The sequence below is a fragment of the Panthera tigris genome, chromosome A3 (genome assembly GCF_018350195.1).
Source record: "Panthera tigris isolate Pti1 chromosome A3, P.tigris_Pti1_mat1.1, whole genome shotgun sequence".
In the NCBI taxonomy this organism is placed as follows: domain Eukaryota; kingdom Metazoa; phylum Chordata; class Mammalia; order Carnivora; family Felidae; genus Panthera; species Panthera tigris.
Window position 1 is genome coordinate 15,060,543 of NC_056662.1, and position 18,292 is coordinate 15,078,834.

At 48.8% G+C, this 18,292-nt stretch overlaps 1 protein-coding gene across 3 annotated transcripts in view; it reads left to right on the forward strand.

Annotated features, from left to right (window-relative positions):
- WFDC3 (WAP four-disulfide core domain 3) overlaps positions 1-14,485 on the forward strand; it is a 15,342-nt gene extending 857 nt beyond the window's left edge. For all 3 annotated transcript variants that reach the window (XM_042980291.1, XM_042980292.1, XM_042980293.1), the window contains exons 2-7: positions 913-1,001; positions 1,463-1,594; positions 3,996-4,142; positions 11,801-11,932; positions 13,469-13,654; positions 14,272-14,485. In XM_042980291.1, the coding sequence (XP_042836225.1) occupies positions 913-1,001; positions 1,463-1,594; positions 3,996-4,142; positions 11,801-11,932; positions 13,469-13,654; positions 14,272-14,288 (703 nt within the window). In that variant the 3' untranslated portion in view covers positions 14,289-14,485. The remainder of the gene's footprint in view (positions 1-912; positions 1,002-1,462; positions 1,595-3,995; positions 4,143-11,800; positions 11,933-13,468; positions 13,655-14,271) is intronic.
- Positions 14,486-18,292: the final 3,807 nt, after the last annotated feature.

Sequence of the window (18,292 nt, forward strand, 5' to 3'; positions counted from 1 at the left end):
TGCCTACCTTTGGTCTACTACTAACTGACCCACGTTTCTTTCTGTGCCTCAGTTTTTCCATCTGTAGAGTGGGGATAATAGTACCTAACCTATAAGATTGCAGTGAGGATTAACTACATGCAGTTAATTCATGTAGAGCACTTAGAACTGTGGTGCAAGTAAACCCTCAGGCAATGTCCTCTATTGTTACTATTAGTAAATTCTGGTAGCCACTACTTACTAGCTTAATGACCTTGGGCATTCTTTCTCAACCCCTCTGAATCACCTTTCTTACCTCTGCAAGATTATTGTGAGGATTAAAATGAATAATACACACAAAGCAGATGTTAGGTCGTCAACAAATGTTAATTATCTCCATGCTCCCACATCAGCCTTAAAACGATGAGGCAACTATATGGCACCAAACTCTGGCTCTATTAAGGAGATTTTTACTTTGGGCCTTGAATTTCCTCTGCCCTTTAACCTTACTGGGATAAGCAGCGTCAGATGAACAGGAGCCACAGTACATTTTATTAGCTTTGGTTATTATTAAGTCGTGTCTCTGGTCCTTCCCTCTGTCACTTTGGCTGCGGCTGGGTCCTTCCAGAGGCTCCTTTATCTAGTGGCCCTCCCTACATTTCCCCAGCTACTGAACAGGTTCCTCATCATTGTCCAGGGATGTTGTGTGTATTGCATTACAGAGTCTGATCACCATCATCACATGTGCCTTTTGGGAGTGCCAGGAATTTTCCCACACACCAGCGACCAGTCACTTTTCTTTTTGTCAGGAGAAGACATCCTGGGGGATATTGCACAAGGGGAGACTTTGGGGCTGGGTTTGGGCCAGTCTCCTAGTCCTGCCCTTCCTTTGGTTGATGCTCTGGGCAAGGTGTATACCTCCGGCCTGGACTAAGTGCTCATCTCACTTCTCAGCATCATCGTCATGTTGAGCTGCCTTTTCCTCCTGAAGGCACTTCTTGCTCTTGGGTCCCTGATATCCTGGGTGGCTTCTGGAGAGCATGGTGAGCTATTACTTGGATTCCTTGGCTGACAGTAATAGAAAGTGACTAAGGAGAAATTATCCCCTGCCTCTTTTTGAAGTGAGAGTCCTTATTTGTGGAAATGGTGATCCCTGTAGGACAGGACTGGATGTGTAGATTCTCAGGACAGCCAGGGTAGGTCTTCCTGGCTTGGAGGTAGGACTTCCAGTCTGGCTTACTAGAGGTTCTAGGTTTTCCCTAGGGCTCCTTAAATGGGAACAAGATCACCCCAACATTTCCCTCTCTTTATCCACAAAGTGGCTGGTTGTTTAGTAGTGGTGGGCGTGTCTCACTGGTTGTGTGGGGGGAGGAGAAAGTGGTTGCAGAGATATTGGATAGGAATGTTTGCAGAGCCTGAAAAATCCTTGAAGTGCACTTGGCTTTCATTCCCTGTTTCTTGAGGCTCAGCCAGTTACCCTAATCTCGCGTGCTATCTTTTGCAGTGAAAGAAGGAGAATGCCCTCCTAATAAGAACCTATGCAAAGAGCTGTGCTGGGGGGACGAATCATGTCCGGCTGGGCAGAAGTGCTGCAGCAACGGCTGTGGTCGGGTCTGCCGAGGAGGCATTCTGAAGGGTATGTTGGCTGGACGGGCAAAATCCAGGTGTGCTTTCTGACCTTGCCTCTGGGCTAGAAAGACCTGGAGAGCTTCCCACCTCCTAGATTGCTCTCTCTCTTTTTTTTAATGTTTATTTTATTTTATTTATTTATTTATTTTTTGCTCTAAAGCATTTTATTAGAATCCTTTTGACAAGACCAAGTATTTGATTACAATGAAGCAAAGTGGTCTGAATGATATTTAAATATCTCAAAATTTCTATGCAGTTTTTTTTCCCAAGTTCAAAGCTGCTCACAGGTTAATGCAAGACAGCTAGATGAAGTTCCTAGGATTTGCTCAACACCAAATAAGACACATCCTCTCGTTAGCAAAATCCATAGGAGCCAGGGAGAAAGGACATGGCTCTTCACTCCTCATTGCAGCCCAAAGATTCAAATGGCAGGAGCCACTATCTAGGCGACCCGGAAGTCTCAACAGCACTTCTCCAAGAGGCTAAGTTCCCAACTTCAGCCCTTCAGTCACCAGATTAGACACTGATCTGTGAAAGGGCACTGCCCCAAGTAGGCTTCTAGAATAATCATGCTAGAAAAGTAAAAAGACAGCCATTGAGAAGCACAAGCAGATTTAAAGGCCCTCCTGTTGGCCCCTTCTCAGACCCAAGCGTCCAGTTCTCCAAATGAGTCAGAACTTTAATGTTTATTTTTGAGAGAGAGAGCGTACGTGTGTGCAAGCTGGGGAGGGGCAAAGAGAGAGGGAGACACTCTGAAGCAGGCAGAGCAACGCCAGATATGGGGCTTGACCCCACGAACTGCGAGATCATGACCTGAGCGAAAGTCAGACGCTCAACCAACTGAGCCACTCAGGTGCCCCTGGATTGGTTCTTGAGATCTAGCTTGCTTGCAGACCCTCCTCCCCCTTTTGGGGTCTCTAATCACTCAGTTCCCAGTTCTTTGTCTTTCATCAGGAGAGAACACATAACAGATGATCTCTGTCTTTTATTGTTATTTTATTTATTTATTTTTACTTTTTTAATGTTTATTTATTTTTGAGAAAGAGAGACGCAGAGCATGAGCAGGGGAGGGGCAGAGAGAGAGACACAGAAACTGAAGCAGGCTCCAGACTCTGAGCTGTCAGCACAGAGCCCAATATGGGGTTTGAACCCACGAACCGTGAGATCATGCCCTGAGCCAAAGTCAGGCACTTAACTGACTGAGCCACCCAGGCACCCCTATTGTTATTATTTTAATGTTTATTAATTTATTGAGAGAGAGAGAGAGAGAATGAGTGCGGGAAGGACAGAGAGAGAGAATCCTAAGCAGGCTCTGTGCGGTCAGTGCAGAGCCCAATGCGGGGCTCGAACCCACAAACTGTGAGATCATAACCTGAGCCAAAATCAAGAGTCAGATGCTTAGCTGACTGAGCCACCCAGGTGCCCCTCTGTCTTTTATTTGAACTTGGGGTTCCTGTGAAGACTGGAGGGCAAAGTTGTGCAGGGAAGCCTGTTAAAGGTAGATGATCAAAAGGGGCACCTGGGTAGTTCAGTTGGTTGAGTGTCTGACTTCGGCTCAGGCCATGATCTCGCAGTCCGTGGGTTCCAGCCCCATGTCAGGCTCTGTGCTGACAGCTCGGAGCCTGGAGCCTCTTCGGATTCTGTGTCTCCCTCTCCCTCCCTCTCTCTCTCTCTCTCTCTTTTTTTTTTTTAAATTTTTTTTAACGTTTATTTATTTTTGAGACAGAGAGAGACAGAGCATGAACGGGGGAGGGTCAGAGAGAGGGAGACACAGAATCTGAAACAGGCTCCAGGCTCTGACCGTCAGCACAGAGCCCGACACGGGGCTCGAACTCACGGACCGCGAGATCGTGACCTGAGCCGAAGTCGGCCGCCTAACCGACTGAGCCACCCAGGCGCCCCTCCCTCTCTCTCTCTGCACCTCCCCTGCTCACATTCTGTCTCCCTCTCTCTCTCTTAAAAAATAAAATGAACATTAAAAAAAAAAAAAGGTAGTGATCAAAAGAGTAGACCCCAGAGCCAAGCAGGCTTTCCGTGCCTCAGGTAAAGCTTTACACTTGATCTTAGCCAAAAGGCCGAGAAGTGATTGCCTTAGGTAAGCTTTAAACAGCTCTTTGTAAGTGTTAAGCTTTTAAGCCTCAATTTTCTCATGTGTAAAATGGGGATAATTGTTGTGAGGATCAAATGAGAGGTTCCTGGCACAGGTAAACTCAGTGAACCTTATAGTAAATGTGAGCTGTTATCACTGTCTCTGCTCTAGCACCAGAGCTGAGAGTCCTAAAGAAGCTCAGGGCTTCCTTGCTTTGATTTTCCCTTTTGCTACACCCGTGGGTGCCACCGGGCACCATTATCTCTCTCTCTCTCTCTCTCTTTTTTGAGTGTGTGGCTGTCTCTCTTTTTTGCTACAGGGAGGAAAGGAGATTGTCCCAGGGCTGTTCGGAAACAATCCTGTTTCCAAAGGTGCGTCACTGATGAGACTTGTCCGGGTAGAAAGAAATGCTGCGCGTTTGGCTGCAACAAGAGCTGTGTGGTCCCAGTGTCTCAACCAAAGCTGGGTAAGAAACACTACCTCGGGCCCCATGGGCTCTTTGGGGGCCTACTTGTTTCTTTCTCAAATAAGCCCATACCATCTTATTGCTGGTTTCACTTTACTTTGAAAAACAATAATTAAGTGCCTGCCAAGTTCTGAGAACCTTTCTAAAAAAAGATAGACAAAGGCTTACCAGCCGTGATGATCTGTGGTATGTGGTCCAGGCAGGCAGAGGAGGCTGCCAGAATGGAAATCTTGGCGTGTCCTTATTGGCAGGCAGATTTGAAAGCTCTTGGCTAATTCTCAATGCCCCTTGTCAGTTGCAGTCTTCTCTATTAATTCTTAGCTCGAGAATCTGCAGGGAGACAGCAAGATAGAATCTTGGTACCTATGCAAGGCAGCAAGCGTTTCCCTGCTCACTTGCTTCTGAGGCCTTATGTCCCCTCTGTCCGCACCTAGGTAGGCCATCTCCTACTGGAAATGTGCCCTGTTTTATTCTGGTTCTGGTAGAGAGGTGTTTGAAAGAGATTTCTCCTACCTTTTGCAGGATTCTCATGCCCCAAATTCTCCATTTACACATTATGTCTTCACCAATTATTTGTTGAATGTTTATTGTTTCCTAGATCTAGCATGGGCTCCGGGTATATTGTGGTTAACAAAGGGGCTCCCATCCCGGCCTTCTTGGAGCTCATGGTCTGGTGCGGGAGAAAGAGGTTTCCCAAATGAGCAGGTGAACATACACTTTCCAACTGTGAGAAGGATATGGAGGAAAACTAATGGGTGCTGAGAGATAGAAAGAGGGGGTGCTGGCTTTGGACTGGGTGGTCAAGGAAGGCCTGTCTGGGGCAGTGATATTTCACCTGGAGTTGAGGTTAGCCAGGAGAAGGGTGTGATGAGCATCCCAGGAGCTTTGCCACATTAGAGAAATCGAAAGAAAGCTGGTACGGTTGGAGTAGAGACAGGGAGGGACCGGATGCTTCTTGCTGAGGATGGAGTCCAGTCAGACCAGGGGGTTGGCAGTGGGGACGCAGGAAAGGTGACACAGTGGAGAGAATTTGGCGGTCAGGAGGTGGAAGTGACAGAACTTTCTGCTCGATTGCTTGCCTCCTCCTTCATTCCCTGAGAGGCCCTCCCCTGCCCTCCGCCCCCGCCAAAGGTATTAGGAATTGACCATGTGTCTGTCTCCTGTGTCTAGCCCCTTCTCATTTCTCTCTTGTTTCCAGATTTTTATGATTAATTTTGCTTGTTTGTGCTTCCAAATATATTTTATCATACTGTCTATCACTCCCCCCCTCCAATACAGAGGCTATTTTTATTGGAGAGGTGTTAGATGTATACATTAATTTAGGGACAGCTGATATTTTTATGTTGAATCTTTGTCTTCCCACTGTCCAAGTGTATTTGGTGTGTTTCAGGGTATTTTATAGTTTTAAAATACTGTTTGATAGGGTAATGCCCAAGATACTTTATTATCTTCTTTGTTGTCTTAAATGGGGTCTTACATCATTCCTCCCATTAGGTTTTCTGAAGAAACTGGAACCTTTCTCGCCTCTGAGCGCATGTGGCAGAATATTACAGTAGAAAAGAGTAGGTTTTGGTTGTCAGAGAGCCGGGTTCAAACCTGAAGGCTCACCAGTTACTGGCCAGCGTGTCCCTGGTCAAGTGTCTTCTGCTTCCCTGAGCCTCAGTTCCCTTCTCTATAAAATGGAAAGAATAAGCCTCGGAGGTTGTTGCAATGATTCAAAGTATGTAAGGTGTTTAGTATACATTACACATTAGCTTCCTTCCTCTCGCCTACTAAGGTGGGCTTCATCAGGAGTACAGTTTCTAACCAACTCCTTTTGTCGCGAATCAGGATTGCTTTCTCCTCCCCTGATCACTCCCTCTCTGAGACCCTGAAACTCCACAACATGTGACAATCTCTTTCCTTCTGGCCAAACCTCCCCAGGCGGTGGGCCCCTTCCCTGTAACCCAGTGGGGCTGTGTCTGGCTTAGGCAGATCTTTTGGGCGTCCTGCCCATAAAAGAGAATAGAGGGTTGTACTCCTTGCCAGGACTCTTGAGGCCCAGCTCTGGAAACAGAGCCTGGGAATCTGTGTTAGGCGGGTCACTCCCTGCCAGCCGGTAGGGCCCAGCACAATCTTCCCAGTGTGTGAAGCTGATGGCTGAATTACGGGGGCCGAGGGTGAGGCTGGCACCCAGGCAAGGCACTTTGTGAGCTGCTCTGGGGCCTGGCCAGCCCTGATGGGGATTCCTCTTCCCTTCGAGCCAGGCGGGCTGCAGTAGTGATCCCCCTAAAGATCTCCCAGAGTGCATTGGCCGAGTGGGGACTGGCCGGAAGCGATCCTGGTTGCTGTGTCCATAGTTAATGACTTTTCTATAGCTTCAGTCCTGCACTGGCCCACTCACCCAATGGGACTGGTTGCTATACTCAAGGTCACAGGAAGCCGTCTGTCTTGGGCTCTGGGTGGTTCCTGCTTTCCTTCAGTTCTGACATTGCCAGAGGTTTACCATCGTCAGTGCTGGTCTGTTTGGTACAGTGGAGGGACAGTCAAGCCTCCAGAGGGCTCAGGGCAGACTCTGGGACCTGCTCCCCTCAGGCAGTTCTCGTCTGCACCTGCATCTGAGTCTTGGCTTCTCTGCTTGCTGTGTGGCCTTGGGCAAGTCCTTTCATCTCTCTGAACCTCACCTTTGTCATCTGTAAAAGTGGAGATGAGGAAGTTTACCTCAAAGTGTGATAATGTAGTGTCTTAGTCCTTTGGGCTGCGCTAACAGAGTGTCACGGGCTGAGTAGCTTATAAATAACAGCAATTAATTTCTTATGATTCTGGGGGCTGAGAAGTCCAAGATTAAGGTGCCAGCGTAGTCAGTGTCTGGTGTGGGCCAGCTTCCCGGTTCACACACTGCTGTGTTTTCACCGTGACCTCACATGGCGGAAGGGCAATACGGGCATCATCCCATTCATGGGGGCTCCCCTCTCCTGACCTCATCACCTCCCGAAGGCCCCATCTCCTAAAACCATCACATTGCGGGTTAGATTTCAAGATACGAATTTTAGGGGAATACGAACATTCAGTCTGTATCATACAGTTTGGAAGAAATGTATTTAAAAAGCCGGAACAAAACCTACCAAATAATGCTTAACAGCTCAGACTGTGATACCAGTGCCTCCCTGTTCAGCTTTCCACCTGTCTGAAGTCTGGCCTGTTTGCTCACTCACTTATTTGCTCACTGGAAGTGTGGAAGTGTGGAAGGAGAGTCCTGGTCCAGTTTTCATTAAAAAAAATTATTTTATTTTTTAGACAAAGCATGCACATGGGCAGGGGAGGGGCAGAGGGAGGGAGGGAGGGAGGGAGAGAGAGAGAGAGAGAGAGAGAAAGAGAGAGAGAAAGAATCCTAAGCAGGTTCCATGCTCAGAGCACAGCCTGATGGGGAACTCCATCCTACGACCCTGGGATCATGACTTGAGCTAAAATTGAGTCGGATGCTCAACCAACTGAGCCACTCAGATGTCCCCGGTTTTCATTTTAAAATCACCACCCTGCTGGCGTGTGAAGAATGGATGGATGGGGGCAAATGTAGCAGATGGCAGGCCAGTTAAGAGGCCGTTGTGGCAGGCTGGGGGGGAGGTGAGCACGGTTTAGACCAGGGTGGTGACGGTGTGGACGTGGGAAACTGGCAGGCTTGGAGTACTTTTCAAGGTCGAGTTGACAGGTGAAGAAGTAAGTGGATGTGGGTGCTGAGGCAGAGGAAGTGTCAAGAACAGTGCTTAGGTGTGTGGCTGGAATAAGTTGAGTGATGGGAGCACTTGGGGAGGAAGAGGTATTGGAGCAAAGATTCAGATTATGGTCTAAGAGTTGTCTCCTTTGGATCCCTCACGGTCCCCTCTCTCACACCATGAAACGTGATCACTCCTCATCACCTGTGGCCACTGTTTTGCTTATTACAACATGTGTAGTATATCCTTTGGACAGATGGGTGGCATGGGCTCCCTGTGTGCTTGGATGACCTTTTCCTGAAACCTCACTGCTGGTTGTTGAGAAAAGAGTTAATGTAGCAGGCCTGAGATTGATGTTCTTAGAAAGTCCTGCCTGTAACATTGGCCCTGGCTGGCTTCTGGGAAGTTAGATTTTTGAGAGTGTTCCTACCACCGTAACTGGTAAGAGTCGTATCTGCTAGGCAGAGAGTGCCCCGTAAAAACCCTGAGTCTCTCGTGAGCATTCCTGGGAGACAACACTTCACATGTGTTTTCATGTGTCATGTGATTCCACCGGAAGAAGACTCTTGGTGCCTGGTTTCTTCTGGGCTTTGCCTCATGCACCTTTTCCCTTAGATGATTTTGCTTTGTATCCTTCTGCTGTAATAAATCATGGCCATGAGTCCAACTGTACTCTGAGTCTTGTGAATCCTAGCAAATCACCCAGCCTAGGAGTTGTCTTTGAGACTCCCAACACACTGGTTTATTGATACATTTTCCTAATCCCTAAAACTCTCTACCACTAGGTCTTCTTTTTTGTCAGAATTGAGCTAAGCAAGTCCTAGCTCTTATTGATTCATTTTTGGGTAATCCTCGTGGAATGTAGGGAGTCATAGTGATGTGGTTTAAAGGGCACCGGATCTAGTGTCAGGGCTGGGATTTTGGGACCCAATTCTGCCACCATTGACCTCAGGCCAATCCTGCCCCCTCTTCCTGGATGTCTGTCTGTCTGTTTGCAAGAGAAGTAGGTTTGATAGCTCTGAGGGCCTGTCTTGGCTTAAGAAGTTTTGAGGTTTTACTTTTCTGCCAGCACCTGGAGTCCTTCCCTCGGATATAGTGGAAGGTTGGAGCTGGGGCAGCAGTAAAGCCTATGTCCGAGTATTTCCTGGCTTTCATATTTTTATTCCACTTTTTTTTTGGTGATAGCTTGGGGTCTTGGGATAGAGACATATTTGCAGGGTGGGGATGACCATTCCCATCCTGACTCTCTTCCCTATTTCTCATCCTGGTTCCTGGTAAGATAACTGTGAGGTGCCTAGAAACCATGCGGTATGAGGAACTGAGCTTACCTAGTCTGGGAAAGCTGAGATGGTGAAGGGCAGAGGATCCTATCTAAGGGGATGGCACAAGCCATGTTTTCCTCAGGTCTCTGGGGATAGGACAAGGGCCAATGGATAGAACTTCTAGAAAGCCAGATTTCAGTTGAGTATAAAGTACAAGGATGGGATAGTCCGGCTTGGAGGTCGTGACACCCCTTTCCAGTGTTTGAGCTGAGAGTAGGGAATTATTGGTAGGGATTTAGGCATCAGACATGGGGGCCCATGCTGGGCCCTGGTCAAAGGGCATATGTTCTGACCCTCAGGGCTTTAGCCTGTTCCCCAAGAGTCCATTCAATGCTTCTGGTATTTGACAAAACCCCAGGGACCTCAAGGAAGCCTGTCGTGGAAGAGAGTAGAGGTTTGGTCTCAATGCCTGGTCCCGGGGATGAGGGCAGAAAGTGCAGAGTGCTCCTGGCATTGGTCACTTTGGGGCCAAGCTCAGCCAAGTGGTGAAATCTGGGAAGGGTGCTGCTCAGTATAATTCCGTGAGGAGTTATGTTGCTAGGTTTTTCTCACCAGGAAGATTGTTTTTATGCCCAGCCTTCTTAACTGTGGATGAAAGGCTTTGTTCTTTGTTAAATAGATTTTTAGTGTTTGTCAAACAGGAGGGGAGGTGTGGAGGGGTACATCGGCAGTTACAGTGGCCATATTTTCTGGATAAAAAATCAGGTTTGAAGGGCGCCTGGATGGCTCAGTTGGTTAAGTGTCTGACTTCGGCTCAGGTCATGATCTCACAGTTTGTGGGTTCGAGTCCCCACATCAGGCTCTGTGCTGACAGCTCGGAAACTGGAGCCTGCTTTGGAGTCTGTGTCTCCCTCTCTCTCTGTCCCCTCCCCGCTTGTGCTCTCTCTCTCTCTCTCTCTCTCTCTGTCTCAAAAATGAATAAAATTTTTTAAAAATCAGGTTTGACGTGATGTGCCATTGGCCTAGAATCTTTGAAAGGGGGGCTGTTCAGGAAAATCCTGGGATGCAGGGTTATTAGACCTTGATTGTTCAGCTGCACGTGTTCTTGGAGTCCAGCACTTGCTTTTTCCATCATGGCAGACTTCCCGGCAGCCATATGCATTTGTACTCACATGTCCTTACTCAAAGGTCCTGGACCGGTCCTGCTTTGGTTTTCTACAATGCTTTTAATTGCCTGCCACTTCTTTTCTCCATTTCAAAAACTTGAAACAAACACTGGGATGAATGAATCATGGTGAATCAGTTTGTTTTGGGTGTGACTTCTTAGGGAGTGCCTGCTCCAGAGGACCTGGCCTGGTGCCTGCGTGTTTTAAGGATGGTGTAGTAGAAAGAGTGCTTCCTTGCAAACCAAGAGGCTGAGTTGCGTCCTGCTTTGCCGCTGACTCACTCTGTAGTTCTGGGCAAACCCCTTCACTTCTCTGAGCGTCATTATCTTCCTAGGGGTGGTGAAGGGGCGCATCAGGGATGTTTGGCTGTGTGCAACAGAAAATTAACGGAGTCGGTATGACATTTTTCTCATATAGCAAAAGGTCCTGAAGTAGGTACCAGGACTGGTGTGGTGGCTCCATGATGCTAACAAGGATGAGGTTATTTTTTTCTTTCTCCTTTGCCTTCCTTGTCTTTGTCCTCATTAGTTGCCTCACGGTTGAGAAAAGACGGCTCTTCCTCCCTGTGTTATGTCTGTCTTTGCACTGGAAGAAAGAGAAGCCAGGGGGCAGTTTGAAAGGAGCATTACCTGGGTCGGGAATGCAGAATTTTCCCAGCTTATGTCTTCATTTCTGGTCCTTCTAGTTACCAGGTAATATGGGGAAGCAACTCACTGTAGCTGGCTGGGCTCATTGACTGCATGAACCTGTGGCTTTATTAGCAAGTGTTTCTGTTGTCCATGGCTGCATAACAAACACTTCCTGAACTTAGTGGCTTCAAATCCCAGCAATTGACTCTTTCTCACAGCCGTGTGGGTTGGCTGAGCTTAGTTCTCATAACCTATATGGTGCAGCCATGTCACTCATGAAGCTGCCTGCAGCTGGGAGCTCAGCGGGGAACTTGACGGTGGCTGGGATGTTCAGGATGCCTCTCTTCATGCCTCTCTTTGGGGCATCTCATCATTCTGCAGTGGAGCCCAAGCTGCTTCACAGCATAGCGGCTGGTTTCCAAGGAGGCGGTGGTGGGGGGGGGATTGTTTTAAGAGGATGAGCCCCAGTATGCAAGTGCTTACCACGCCTCTGCCTGCATCACACTTGCTGGTGTCCTGTTGGTCAAAGCAAGTCCCTTACAGCCCAGCCCAGAGATAGTATGGGAGGTGTGGCTCACTGGGGGCCACCACCTACCACAGGAAGGAGGGACGGAGAGTGACTGTGGGGCTGGCAATAGGTACGTTTGCCACAGTGGGTTAGACCTCAGCAGTGTTTCCCAGACGGCGAATCTTGAGATCAGTTTAGTAGTTGACGGCCAGCATTAAAAAAAAGAAGAAATAGACTATAGAGTATATACATGTGTGTACATAAATATATACGTTTGAGGCATGCATACGGATTAACATACACAATGAAAGATGTATTTTGCACTCAAGAGTCACAGTGAAAATAACCAGAAACACTGGGCTTGAACACCTCTGAGCCCCAATGCTATGATTCTATGGCAGAGCCTGGAGGTGAATGTCCGGCTGACCCCCTTCCGTGTAAGGAGCTGTGTGATGGGGACGTATCCTGCCCCCAGGGGCTTAAATGCTGTAGCACCGGCTGTGGCCACTCCTGCCGTGGAGACATTAAGGGAGGTATGTTGGCTCCTTGGGGAACAAGTCCTGAGTTCCAGAGTGGGATGGGGAGGGAGCCATCTCTGGCCTTCCTGTCTTTCCCTTTCTGGAGGGGGGGGGTGGTGAGAGTTCTCATGCTTCCTGTCCTCCTAGCCCCCCAGTCCAAAGCAACCCCTCTTTCTAGGGCCCAGGGGCCCATGTTGGCATTGAAAGAACTGGAGGAAGGCAGTGTGGGTTAGTAGGAAGGGTCCTGAGGCCGGAAGATGGGCAGTGTGGCTTCTGGGCTTCATTCTGCTGCCGACTGGCTCTGTGACCTCAGGGAAGCAAACTCCTTTCATTGAGCCAGTTTCTTCATTTGTAAAGTGAGGGAGTTGCCCAAGATCAGGATTTTCTGACTGATTTCTTAGCAGCATGTATGCAACAGAGAAAAGCATTGCTGCTCTGATTTCTTTGTTTCTTCAATATATTTTAAAAAACAAATACATCTTTTTGAATGCTCCTTTTGTACCAGACTGTAGAACTCCATTAAAAAATTTTTCTTTAAGTTTATTTATTTATTTATTTATTTAAAAAAATTTTTTTTTCCAACGTTTTTTATTTATTTTTGGGACAGAGAGAGACAGAGCATGAACGGGGGAGGGGCAGAGAGAGAGGGAGACACAGAAGCGGGAACAGGCTCCAGGCTCCGAGCCATCAGCCCAGAGCCTGACGCGGGGCTCGAACTCACGGACCGCGAGATTGTGACCTGGCTGAAGTCGGACGCTTAACCGACTGCGCCACCCAGGCGCCCCTTAAGTTTATTTATTTTGAGAGAGAGAGAGAGAGAGAGCGCGTGCACGAGTGCACAAGTTGGGGAAGAGCAGAGAGAGAGGGAGAGAGAGAGCATTCCAAGCAGGCTCTGCCCCGACAGTGCAGAGCCTGAAGTGAGCTTGATCTCACGACCACGAGATCATGACCTGAGCTGACATCAAGAGTCAGACGCTTAACTGACTGAAGCACCCACGTGGCCCTGTAGAACTCCATTTCAGAATCACTGGCTCAGATGTTGTTTTTAGACAACACGTGGATTCCCAGGCAGGGTTCAAGGTTCTGAAGACAGATTCTCTTCCTTACGTAGCTTAGAGTTTATCAGGGAAGGTAGACGGATCAGGCATCGTAATAAATTCTGATGAAAGGCACACAAAGCAGGGCACCAAACCTTGTCTGGCAGACAAGGCCTCCCTGAAGAAGTAACACTATAAGGCCCAGGTGTGGGGGAGAGAGTGGTGGTCTTGACAGACCCCAATCAGCCCCACCCACAGAGCCGTCAAGCCCCGAGGGACCACCATAGGGAAATCTGAGATGCCAGTTGAAAACTATTGGTCCAGATGCTCTCTTGGGGACCTACCTATTCTCAGAGGCTGTGGCTTCCTGGTTTCTCAGCCAGATGTTTGGTTAAGATCTAGTTACAGTCAGGGATGGATTCATCTGGAGCCTCTGAGTCTCAGTGCCAGTTGGAACGTGGAGTCCATGGAGTCGACTGTCCTGTCTCTTTACCCGTGCCTGTTTATCTCGCAGGGCGGAGTGGTGATTGTCCAAATATTTTGGTGGGCTTGTGCATTGTCAGTTGCATGACGGATGAGAACTGCCAGGCCGGGGAAAAGTGCTGCAAGTCAGGCTGCGGCCGCTTCTGTGTCCCACCAATTCTGCGAGCCGAACTGGCCACAAACCCCAGCTGGACCCTCAGGTCTGATTCTGAATTAGGTGAGTACAGCCTGTCATCGCTGAAAACAGCCAACTTAACTGCTAGGTGCCGAGCACTGGCTTAGGTGCCGGGCAGGGGGCTTCAGAAGGTCGAGACAAAGTTCTTGCCCTGCAGAGGCTAGTTGGGAGAAAAAGGTCATGTGTCACAGATGAGAATCCTTGAATAGACGAGCTGGGGCTTCTAGGCTCTCTGTGTGGGAGTGGCTCCTTAGGAAGGTCTTTCTGCCAGAAGTGGGATCTGATCTGGGTCCTAAAGGCTAGGTGGGCTGTGACAGAGGGAGAATAGCACAGAGTACACGCTGGACAGCGAGTCTGGTGGTTAGCAGGCACAGAGGGTGGAATATGTGTGACATGTTTGGGGAACTGGGTGGGGCAAGTGTGGGTGAAGGAACAGCTGGGCTGCTTTCATGCCAGGAGATACGAGGTTGGTATCTGAAGGAGTAGAGTCTTCACCACCAGTTTGGACTGGATTATCTGGGAAGCAGGGCACCATTCGAGGCTTTGGGGAGCAACGTATGCCATGCTTCTCTAGGGTGTAGAAGGGAAACCTCTCTAGGGTAGAGGGGAGCTGGAGCCAGGAGGGCACAGTTGTGACCTGATGTTTCTTCTTTTTGCAGAGACCCGGGTGTCCTAGCTGTCCTGAGCTGCTACAGGGGGCTTGTTCTGGCTGCCAGGAGAGGGAGATATCCTGGGGCTGTGACCCTCCGGGGGGCTCTCATTGCCCTCCCTGCTCTGCTTCTGTTCCTGCTGCTGCCTTGAGCGTGGGAATATAGCCGTGGATTTGGGCAATGGTGTTCGGTGCTGCTTGTCCCCAGTAAAGGCTCATGCTGACCTTCTTGTCTGTGCTGTTTGAGGGCTAGGATGAGGAGAGAGAGCTAGGGGGTCTGAGCATGGCTGCAGGATTATGGCACCTTAGGCAATCCATCCTTTCTGAGAACACTGAAATGTTGCTGCTCAGGTGGCGAGGGCAGAAGAGGGTGGGAGCTCAACTGACTTGCCCCAGAAGTCTCTCAAGCCTCAGGAGTGGGACCCTCAGGCCTCTTCTTGGGCCTGCTGACCTTTCTTTTATCAGAATGTGAGTTGGGCTTGGAACTGGTTTACTGCAGTCGTTTGGATGTTCCTACCTTGGACCTCCTTCCTTAGGGGCTGGCCCATGGCTCCAAGACAGGCAGTAAGTCCCCTCCAGGTCACTTTGCTGTAGGGAGGAATTATCTTTAGGTTCTTGGAATCAAGATCAGTTTTTAAAAATTATATTTGTTAGAGGGCATCTGGGTGTCTCAGTCGGTTAAGCTTTGGACTTTGGCTCAGGTCATGATCTCGATATTCCTGAGTTTGAGTCCTGTGTCGGGCTCTGTGTTGGGCTCAGAGCCTGGAGCCTGCTATGGATTCTCACTCTCTCAAAAATAAACATTAAAAAAATAAAAAAAAATTATATTTGTTAGGTATACAAAATGGACCACATTCTATATCTTTGAGAAATTTATGTCCTCACATACACTCTTGTAGTGGGACTCCATGAAAATAGCTAATTTGGCTAGTCATCTCTTGTTGGACCTTAATCTGTGTACGTTTAATGTTGGCCTACTTTTGCAGGTAAATCTGGGGACAATTCTCAATAGTAGAATTCTAGGTTCTCAAATAGAGTCTGACAAAAAAGACACACACACACACAAAGCCCCTCAATCAATGTTCATTGAATGAATGGAAGAATTTTTTGAGCTGCAAGTAATAGAAAACCCAACTAACAGTGGCTTAGCCAATAAAGACATTTAATTTTCTCACATCAGAGTCTGGAGAGAGGCAGTGAGGCTGGTTTGGCAGCTTACCCTCAACACCAATGCGCAGACTCCTTCCTTCCCCACCAACCTCAGCATGCTGGCTTTTGTCCTCAAGAGGGTCACCTCACAGGTGTGGGATGGCTGCCGTAGCTCCAGACATCACAGAAGGAAGATGTAGTGGTGAAAAGACCTTCACCTCAGATGGTGCTCTCCTTTTAATGATGGAGACCATCTTCCCCAGAGGCCATCCCCTCCCCGGATTTCCCTTGTCCTCTCATCGGTCAGAACTGTTGCCACAAGGGAGGCCAGAAAAGCAAATGGGAATGGGAAAATGTGACTGTCTTTGATTAAACATGCTTCATCCTTGAGGCTGAGGGATGGACCCATCTGTATATAAAAGCTGAGATTCTATTAGCAAGGAAGAAGGAGAGAATGACTTTGGGGTTAGGTGGGTAATGAACCACACATGTCGTATTGGGTCAAAGGACACATGCATTCAAAATTTAGAAATTGCTAACATAGGCAGGGCTTTTATAACAAGAAAAAAAGAGTATTAGTGCTCAACTTGAATATTGCAAAAATGTTTTTGTAATTCCCAAGTCTAGTGGAAAAAGGCAAGTTACAACTTAAGAAGAAAGTTCCCATCACTGCTGTCTTTTTTGTTCCTCCCTTCCCTCTGTTTTCACACTGGCCTATGAAATTCCGGTTTCTGCTATGATCCAAGCACTCTTCTCTCTGAGCAGACGTGTCCGTTGTTGCCTGGTCTGAACAAGAATAGATGGTGTGAGCCTGTCCATGGCCATCCCAGGGCTCCGGGCTCACAGCGCAGGGAACTAGGAGGACCCACAGGTGTCAGTGTGACAGGCTGCTGGACATTTTGGCAGGTTCCTCTTCCATTGTTTTGCTTGTCGTGTTATTGTTTATTAAAAAAATCAAAATAACACGTGCACACTTGAAAAAAAATCAATGTGGAGAAACTTTCAATGAAAAACAGCAGTCCTAGAACCTTAAAATACTGTAAAGTAGGGTGATTTTTCTGCCGGGATGGGGGTGGGACTGGAAAGGAAGGTGTGAGCCCCAGCACAGCACAGGCTGAGCACCAGGAGAGAGGTCCCTTCCAGGTCTTCCCTCCTCATCTGGGGCTACCCACCTTGTCCACTTGGGAGCAATGACATGGGGCTGGGGGCGGGGGGAAGGGGAGGGGAGAGAATGAGGTGGGATGGGGGGAGAGGGAGAGAGAAAGAGAAAGTATGAACTGAAGGGCTGATTTTTTTTTTAATTAAACATTTTTAAAAATTTAAATATAATTTATTGTCAAATTGGTTTCCATACAACACCCTGTGCTCATCCCAACAGGTCTGAAGGGCATTTGGCCTTGGGGTTGTGTTGGAGTTGGAGGTCAAAAGCCAGATTCTACGCCTCCCCCCGCCCCCCTAGGCCTTTCTAGGCCTCTTTTCCTACTGTTGTACCCTAAACCAAAGCCATCAGAACCTTTCCTTCCTCAGAGTTTAAGGCCATTTCCACCTCAGGCCTGGGGGAGCAGGTCTCAGTGGACCCTGCTCCTATGGATGCCCCAAACTTGCACCCTGAAATTAGCTTCTGACCAGATGGAAAGGCCACACACAAGCCCCTCCCCATCCTCAGCTTCCAGGTGGTTCACCTTGGGAGGGGTGAAATCTGAAACCGGCCCCCAGACACAGAGGGCAGGGTAAGGCAGAGGAAAGAGAAAAGAGGCCACTCTGATCTCCGCAGGTGGCAGGTGTAACAAGCAAGGGAATTTACACACTGGCAGGTGTAACAAGCAAGGGAATTTACACACTGGCAGGTGTAACAAGCAAGGGAATTTACACACTGGCAGGTGTAACAAGCAAGGGAATTTACACACGATGCTGGTCTTGGGCTCTGGAAGACAGAGGATCTCAGCGCCTGCCCACCAGAACCTTAACAGTTTACGGAGGGGCCTTAACCAGGCTCGGTCACAGGTACCGGCCAGAGGGTCTCAACAACACTTTGCTCCCTCAAGGCTACATCCGTGAAAATGGCTCCGCTGTGGGAATGGTGGGCGGAGCCTATGCTCCAAGGATGGGGGAGGGGGAGGAAACTCCAACTGCCCAGGGTCAGCTTGCAGGTCAACTGGCGGCCACCATGTCCTCTCTGTGACCTCCTCCAACACTTCCTTGCATTGGGCAGGGATTTCTGGGGCTCTGATACTTGCCAGTCCTCAAGTGTGAGTCGTCTGAGACCCGTTCTCTGACCACTCTGTGGGTCTTGCAGCTCCCAGCTTCTCCATCCCTTTCCTTGACCATCAGGTGGGGGAAACCCCTGGCTGCACACCCATGTGCCACCTCAGTGACACCACAGGCCCTGCGTCCTCTCCCTGCTGCTCTTCTGGATCTTACTCTCTGGGAGGCATAATGTCATTGGTAAGTGGGATATGTGGGGTGAGAGGGGCAGGCGGCTGAACCTGTGCCCCCTGCGAGGGGGTGCTCTTGAGGGCTACCTTCCTTTTCCTACCCAAGTGAAGGCCTCTTGTCAAGGGGATTGGTGCCTAGAAGGCCAGCTTCATATAGATTCACAAGCATCGGAAAAGAATGAAGAACACCCCCCCCCCCCCCCCGCCCCTGGAATTAACAGCTAATCCTTACCGAGCACTGACTATATCCCAGGTGCTGGGCTTGACGTGCACACTCGTATTTAATCCTCACAGTAGGCCTGGGAAAGTCCTGAGAAAACTGGGAAAGTTTAAATAACTTGCCCAAGGCCTCAGAGTGAGTGGCAGGGCTAGTTTGAACCTTGGTCTGTAGGAGTGCAATAATTTTGGTATTCTACCTTCTCTCACTATAAAATGGTGGTAGGCAAG